The 8,744-nt window shown below is 45.8% G+C and overlaps 1 protein-coding gene across 3 annotated transcripts in view; it reads right to left on the minus strand.

The window, feature by feature from the left end:
* The window catches only part of slc4a4a (solute carrier family 4 member 4a), a 249,535-nt gene that overhangs the window by 139,939 nt on the left and 100,852 nt on the right, over positions 1 to 8,744 (minus strand). For 2 of the 3 annotated variants that reach the window (XM_071404435.1, XM_071404436.1), the window contains exon 5: positions 1,007 to 1,142. In XM_071404435.1, coding sequence (XP_071260536.1) covers positions 1,007 to 1,142 — 136 coding nt within the window. Of the gene's footprint in view, positions 1 to 1,006; positions 1,615 to 8,744 lie in introns of those variants that run through there. The other variant, XM_071404437.1, reaches the window with a different exon arrangement.

An 8,744-nucleotide genomic window follows, 5' to 3' on the forward strand; every position in this document is an offset into this window, starting at 1 on the left:
GATTATCTACCATGTTGACACCAGTGATTATCTACCATGTTGACACCAGTGATTATCTACCATGTTGACACCAGTGATTATCTACCATGTTGACACCAGTGATTATCTACCATGTTGACACCAGTGTTTATCTACCATGTTGACACCAGTGATTATCTACCATGTTGACACCAGTGATTATCTACCATGTTGACACCAGTGATTATCTACCATGTTGACACCAGTGATTATCTACCATGTTGACACCAGTGATTATCTACCATGTTGACACCAGTGATTATCTACCATGTTGACACCAGTGATTATCTACCATGTTGACACCAGTGTTTATCTACCATGTTGACACCAGTGATTATCTACCATGTTGACACCAGTGATTATCTACCATGTTGACACCAGTGATTATCTACCATGTTGACACCAGTGATTATCTACCATGTTGACACCAGTGATTATCTACCATGTTGACACCAGTGATTATCTACCATGTTGACACCAGTGATTATCTACCATGTTGACACCAGTGATTATCTACCATGTTGACACCATTGATTATCTACCATGTTGACACCAGTGATTATCTACCATGTTGACACCAGTGATTATCTACCATGTTGACACCTGTGTGTATCTACCATGTTGACACCAGTGATTATCTACCATGTTGACACCAGTGATTATCTACCATGTTGACACCAGTGATTATCTACCATGTTGACACCTGTGATTATCTACCATGTTGACACCAGTGATTATCTGGCATGTTGGAACCAGCGTGTATCTGGCAGAGGCCCAACACCACCCAAAACTTAGGAGTTTTTTACTCATCTTTCCAGGTGTCCAATTACTGAATTGTATTAACTTAAAAAAAATCTCAATATACTATGCTTTACTTTGAATAGTTAAATGTTATATTGAATAAAACTAATGGAGGGATTACAGGCTATAAGACATCCTACCTGACTATTAGTTAGGTTAGGGTTAGAGTTAGAGTTAGACATCCTACCTGGCTGTCTCCTTCCACTCCATCTCCTGCCCATCCACAGAGAGCAGCTCATCCAGCTCAGTGAAGAGTTGAGGTGGTGACGGTCCATCATCATCCTCTCCCAGCATAATGCGGATCCTCTCGCCCGCTGGAGAGACTGGAGAGAAAGGGAAGATACTACGGCTTACAGGCTGCTGCCCATCCAGGTTGGGTTTTCCCTCATCTCCTAACCCATTCATCTTGGCCCCCGGGGCCAGCTGGCCAACTCTGACCACTGGAGGTGGAGGTGGAGGAATCCTAACAAGAACATCATCCCTCTCCTCATTCTCATCCCAGTCCTCATCCCTCTCTTTCTCATTCTCTCCATCCCTCTCCTTCTCCTTCTCTTCATGGTTGTTGTTGTTGTTCTCAGACATCTCTAGAACTTTTCACCCCCAACTGTCCAACGGGTAAGGGTTATCTAACCCAACTGTCCAACGGGTTATCCAACTAGGTCCCAGAAGGAGTGCAGGTGGGAACCCTCCACAGAAGAACAACAGCTACACTTCTGTGGGAAAGTTACTGTGGTCTGTCCTCTGTCCCTACTGGAGCTCTCTAAGACCCAGGTAGAGGGAGGGCGAGGGGGTCCCCCAGTCCCCCACAGCCAGCCCCCCTCCCCTCTGTCCCCTCCACAGCTCAAATAGAAACCCTCTCCATTGGTCACCCAGTCAGCCCCCTTACCCCTCCCCTCTGCCCCCTCTCCCACCTAATAGAGCCCATTTTATTGGTCCTCCAGCTTGGCATAGTGCCATGAGTCCCTCATTAAGAATTAGGAAATGTTTCACAAACTGCCCATTCTAAACAAGAAAGCTTAGCTTTCTTTCTCCCTTGTTTTCTAATTTGAATATTTAGTCAAGCATCAGTGCTCACATAAAAAAAGACTACGCAGGATATCAAAAAGACTGAAATATAAATACTACTTTTCAACACTATCCCTCTTCAGATGTGTTTTAACATGGATCACATTACTATAGACACTTACAACAAGTGGTGTCGGTGACAAGTATTGGTAGTCAGAAGTTGAACTGAACAGCCTGTTGATAAAGAGAACAGTGCCTTTCCCATTAGTTCTATGTAGGACACACACACACATGTGACATGGTTGGTTGGTGATAGCTGGTTACCAGTGATAAATACCTATAGTACTAACAATGCAGTCTCTGGTGGAACATATTGTACATGTTCCATCATTATTTAGATGGTGAATCATGTCTTTCTCTAGAAACACTGTGTTGGGAAAGCCGTGCTCCTAGAGAAAGACTGTGTTGGGAAAGCCGTGCTCCTAGAGAAAGACTGTTGGGAAAGCCGTGCTCCTAGAGAAAGACTGTTGGGAAAGCCGTGCTCCTAGAGAAAGACTGTTAGGAAAGCCGTGCTCCTAGAGAAAGACTGTTGGGAAAGCCGTGCTCCTAGAGAAAGACTGTTGGGAAAGCTGTGCTCCTAGAGAAAGACTGTATGTTTTCCCAAAAGATACAGACAGACCAGGAGAGCAACACAACAGAATGATGCTAACTAACCAATACAAAGATATCATTGTGCCAAGCCTCCCTGCTCTTTTCACTTGCATTTCAGCCACTAGTGAATATCAATGAAACATCCACTGAAACAAATTCCTTCACGCTACCAGCCCCTTGCCTGCCAAGTCCACAGCTCTGATATGACCGGAAGTCATGCAGAGGAATGCCAGTCAGTCAGAGAGATTATGCAACACTTCAGGACAGCAGATAGTTCAACAGGGATGACCAGTTCTGCTTTAACACTGCCTGTATCCACATAGTTCAACAGGGATGACCAGTTCTGCTTTAACACTGCCTGTATCCACATAGTTCAACAGGGATGACCAGTTCTGCTTTAACACTGCCTGTATCCACATAGTTCAACAGGGATGACCAGTTCTGCTTTAACACTGCCTGTATCCACATAGTTCAACAGGGATGACCAGTTCTGCTTTAACACTGCCTGTATCCACATAGTTCAACAGGGATGACATGTTCTGCTTTAACACTGCCTGTATCCACATAGTTCAACAGGGATGACCAGTTCTGCTTTAACACTGCCTGTATCCACATAGTTCAACAGGGATGACATGTTCTGCTTTAACACTGCCTGTATCCACATAGTTCAACAGGGATGACCAGTTCTGCTTTAACACTGCCTGTATCCACATAGTTCAACAGGGATGACCAGTTCTGCTTTAACACTGCCTGTATCCACATAGTTCAACAGGGATGACCAGTTCTGCTTTAACACTGCCTGTATCCACATAGTTCAACAGGGATGACCAGTTCTGCTTTAACACTGCCTGTATCCACATAGTTCAACAGGGATGACCAGTTCTGCTTTAACACTGCCTGTATCCACATAGCTTAACAGGGATGACCAGTTCTGCTTTAACACTGCCTGTATCCACATAGTTCAACAGGGATGACCAGTTCTGCTTTAACACTGCCTGTATCCACATAGTTTAATTAACAAATCAAATTGTATTTGTCACATGTGCCGAAAACACCTTACAGTGAAATGCCTACTTACAAGCCCCTAACCAACAATGCAGTTTAAAAAATACGAATAAGAAATAAAAGGAATAAGTAATTAAATAGTAAATGTGCGGGGGCACTGGTTAGTCGAGGTTAATGAGGTAATATGTAAATGTAGGTAGAGTTATTAAAGTGACTATGAATAGATAATAACAGAGTAGTAGTGGTGTAAAAGACGGGGGGGGGGGGGGGGGACAATGCAAATAGTCTGCGTAGCCAATTGATCAGATGTTCAGGAGTCTTATGGCTTGGGGGTAGAAGCTGTTTAGAAGGTCCTCTTGGACCTAGACTTGGCGAGGGGACTAAGCACGCACCCTTGAGGGGAACCGGTGTTGAGGATCAGCCTGGCAGATTTGGTGTTGCCTAAACTTACCACCAGGGGGCGGTCTTTCAGGAAGACCAGGATCCAGTTGCAGATGGAGGGGTTTAGCCCCAGGGTCCTTAGCTTAGTGATGAGCTTTGTGTGCAATATGATGTTGAATGCTGAACAGCATTCTCACATAGGTGTTCCTTTTGTCTAGGTGGGAAAGGGCAGTATGGAGGGATTGAGATTGCGTCATCTTGGATCTGTTGGGGCGGTATGCAAATGGCAGTGGGTCTAGGGTTTCAGGGATGATGGTGTTGACGTGAGCCATGAACAGCCTTTCAAAGCACTTCATGGCTAGCAATGTGAGTGCTACGGGTCGGTAGTCATTTAGGCAGTTTACCTTCGCATTCTTGGGCACAGGGACTATTGTGGTCTGCTTGAAATGTGGATATTACAGACTCGATCAGGGAGAGGTTGAAAATGTCAGTGAAGACACTTGCCAGCATGCTCTGAGTATACGCCCTGGTAATCCGTCTGGCCCCGCTGTCTTGTGAATGTTGACCTGATTAACTTCTTATGGATAGGGGACAACATTTTCACGTTTGGATGAAAAGCGTGCCCAGAGTAAACAGCCTGCTACTCAGTCTCAGTTGCTAATATTATTATTAGTAGTATATTTGGATAGAAAACACTCTGAAGTTTCTAAAACTGTTTGAATGATGTCTGTGAGTATAACAGAACTCATATGGCAGGCAAAAACCTGAGAAAAAATCCAACCAGGAAGTGGGAAATCTGAGGTTTGTAGTTTTTCAACTCATCGCCTATCGAATACACAGTGGGGTATGGGTCTTGTTGCACTTCCTAAGGCTTCCACTAGATGTCAACAGTCTTTAAAACCTTGTCTGATGCTTCTACTGTGAAGTGTGGCCGAATGGGAGGGGAATGAGTCAGAGGTCTGCCAGCAGCCACGAGCTGGAGACGCTCGTTCACGTGAGCGGTAGCTCCCGTTCCATTTTCTTTTCTGAAGACAAAGGAACTCTCCGGTTGGAACTTTATTGAAGATTTATGTTAAAAACATCCTAAAGATTGATTCTATACTTAGTTTGACATGTTTCTACGACCTGTAATATAACTTACTTTCCGCTGGACTTGCACGCGCGTCGTGAGTTTGGATTTGTTTACCAAATGCGCTAACAAAAGGAGGTATTTGGACATAAATGATTAACTTTATGGATCAAATCAAACATTTATTGTGGAACTGGGATTCCTGGGAGTGCATTCTGATGAAGATCATCAAAGGTAAGTGAATGTTTACAATGTTATTTCTGACTTATGTTGACTGCACAATAAGGTGAATATATTTTTGTCTTGATTGGGCTCTTAGCGCCGACCTCAGATTATTGCATGGTTAGCTTTTTCCGTAAAGCTTTTTGAAATCTGACACAGCGGTTGCATTAAGGAGAAGTGCATCTAAAATTCCATGCATAACAGTTGTATCTTTTAGCAATGTTTATTATCAGTATTCCTGTAAATTGATGTGGCTCTCTGCAAAATCACCGGATGTTTTGGAACTTCTGAACGTAAAGCGCCAATGTAACATGAAGTCCTATGAGTGTCATCTGATGAAGATCATCAAAGGTTAGTGATTCATTTTATCTATATTTCTGCTTTTTGTGAATCCTCTCTTTGGCTGGAAAAATGGCTGTGTTATTCTGTGAATAGGCACTCACCTTACATAATTGTTTGGTTTGCTTTCGTCGTAAAGCCTTTTTGAAATCGGACACTGTGGCTGGATTTACAACAAGTGTATCTTTAAAATGGTGTAAAATACATGTATGTTTGAGGAATTTTAATTATGGGATTTCTGTTGTTTTGAATTTGAGTTTCACTGGCTGTTGAAGAGGTGGGACGCTACTGTCCCACGTACCCTAGAGCGGTTTTAACAGGGATGACATGTTCTGCTGTAACCCTAATCCTGCCTGTATCTACATATTTTAACAGGGATGAAAAGTTCTGCTGTAACCCTAATCCTGCCTGTATCTACATAGGTTAACTGGGAGGACATGTTCTGCTGGAATGTTGCCAGTTTGAATCCCCGGTTCAAACAGGAAAAATCTGTCAGGAAGTGGCCAAGCAACAGGAGAGTTGCTGCTATCAAATCCTAGATGTCATTGGCTGCTATGGTGCCTTTTAACAAGGCACTAAACACCCCACCAAAAAAGTTACATGTTCTGCTTTCTCTGTCCCTTCAACATCTCCCTATACTGTCTCTGTCCTGCCAGTATCTACCTACTGTCCCTGTCCTGCCTGTATCTACCTACTCTCTCTGTTCTACCTACTGTCTCTGTCCTGCCAGTATCTACCTACTGTCTCTGTCCTGCCTGTATCTACCTACTGTCTCTGTCCTGCCTGTATCTACCTACTGTCTCTGTCCTGCCTGTATCTACCTACTGTCTCTGTCCTGCCTGTATCTACCTACTGTCTCTGTCCTGCCTGTATCTACCTACTGTCTCTGTCCTGCCTGTATCTACCTACTGTCTCTGTCCTGCCCTGCCTGTATCTACCTACTGTCTCTGTCCTGCCTGTATCTACCTACTGTCTCTGTCCTGCCTGTATCTATCTACTGTCTCTGTCCTGCCTGTATCTATCTACTGTCTCTGTCCCTGTCCTGCCTGTATCTACCTACTGTCTCTGTCCCTGTCCTGCCTGCATCTACTTACTGTCTCTGTCTCTGCCCTGCCTGTATCTACCTACTGTCTCTGTCCTGCCTGTATCTACCTACTGTCTCTGTCCCTGTCCTGCCTGTATCTACCTACTGTCTCTGTCCTGCCTGTATCTATCTACTGTCTCTGTCCCTGTCCTGCCTGTATCTACCTACTGTCTCTGTCCTGCCTGTATCTACCTACTGTCTCTGTCCTGCCTGTATCTACCTACTGTCTCTGTCCCTGTCCTGCCTGTATCTACCTACTGTCTCTGTCCCTGTCCTGCCTGTATCTACCTACTGTCTCTGTCCTGCCTGTATCTACCTACTGTCTCTGTCCCTGTCCTGCCTGTATCTACCTACTGTCTCTGTCCCTGTCCTGCCTGTATCTACCTACTGTCTCTGTCCTGCCTGTATCTACCTACTGTCTCTGTCCCTGTCCTGCCTGTATCTACCTACTGTCTCTGTCCCTGTCATGCCTGTATCTACCTACTGTCTCTGTCCTGCCTGTATCTACCTACTGTCTCTGTCCCTGTCCTGCCTGTATCTACCTACTGTCTCTGCCCCTGTCCTGCCTGTATCTACCTACTGTCTCTGTCCTGCCTGTATCTACCTACTGTCTCTGTCCTGCCTGTATCTATCTACTGTCTCTGTCCCTGTCCTGCCTGTATCTACCTACTGTCTCTGTCCTGCCTGTATCTACCTACTGTCTCTGTCCTGCCTGTATCTACCTACTGTCTCTGTCCCTGTCCTGCCTGTATCTACCTACTGTCTCTGTCCCTGTCCTGCCTGTATCTACCTACTGTCTCTGTCCTGCCTGTATCTACCTACTGTCTCTGTCCCTGTCCTGCCTGTATCTACCTACTGTCCTGCCTGTCCTGCCTGTATCTACCTACTGTCTCTGTCCTGCCTGTATCTACCTACTGTCTCTGTCCCTGTCCTGCCTGTATCTACCTACTGTCTCTGTCCCTGTCCTGCCTGTATCTACCTACTGTCTCTGTCCTGCCTGTATCTACCTACTGTCTCTGTCCCTGTCCTGCCTGTATCTACCTACTGTCTCTGTCCCTGTCCTGCCTGTATCTACCTACTGTCTCTGTCCCTGTCCTGCCTGTATCTATCTACTGTCTCTGTCTCTGTCCTGCCTGTATCTACCTACTGTCTCTGTCCCTGTCATGCCTGTATCTATCTACTGTCTCTGTCCCTGTCCTGCCTGTATCTACCTACTGTCTCTGTCCTGCCTGTATCTACCTACTGTCTCTGTCCCTGTCCTGCCTGTATCTACCTACTGTCTCTGTCCCTGTCCTGCCTGTATCTACCTACTGTCTCTGTCCTGCCTGTATCTACCTACTGTCTCTGTCCCTGTCCTGCAGGTATCTACCTACTGTCTCTGTCCCTGTCCTGCCTGTATCTACCTACTGTCTCTGTCCTGCCTGTATCTACCTACTGTCTCTGTCCCTGTCCTGCCTGTATCTACCTACTGTCTCTGTCCCTGTCATGCCTGTATCTACCTACTGTCTCTGTCCTGCCTGTATCTACCTACTGTCTCTGTCCCTGTCCTGCCTGTATCTACCTACTGTCTCTGTCCCTGTCCTGCCTGTATCTACCTACTGTCTCTGTCCTGCCTGTATCTACCTACTGTCTCTGTCCCTGTCCTGCCTGTATCTACCTACTGTCTCTGTCCCTGTCCTGCCTGTATCTACCTACTGTCTCTGTCCCTGTCCTGCCTGTATCTATCTACTGTCTCTGTCTCTGTCCTGCCTGTATCTACCTACTGTCTCTGTCCCTGTCATGCCTGTATCTACCTACTGTCTCTGTCCCTGTCCTGCCTGTATCTACCTACTGTCTCTGTCTCTGTCCCTGTCCTGCCTGTATCTACCTACTGTCTCTGTCCTGCCCTTATCTACCTACTGTCTCTGCCCTGCCTGTATCTACCTACTGTCTCTGTCCTGCCTGTATCTACCTACTGTCTCTGTCCCTGTCCTGCCTGTATCTACCTACTGTCTCTGTCCTGCCTGTATCTACCTACTGTCTCTGTCCCTGCCCTGCCTGTATCTACCTACTGTCTCTGTCCTGCCCTTATCTACCTACTGTCTCTGCCCTGCCTGTATCTACCTACTGTCTCTGTCCTGCCTGTATCTACCTACTGTCTCTGTCCTGCCTGCCTCTATTCACTATATT

Source organism: Salvelinus alpinus, chromosome 5 (genome assembly GCF_045679555.1).
Source record: "Salvelinus alpinus chromosome 5, SLU_Salpinus.1, whole genome shotgun sequence".
NCBI classification, from domain to species: domain Eukaryota; kingdom Metazoa; phylum Chordata; class Actinopteri; order Salmoniformes; family Salmonidae; genus Salvelinus; species Salvelinus alpinus.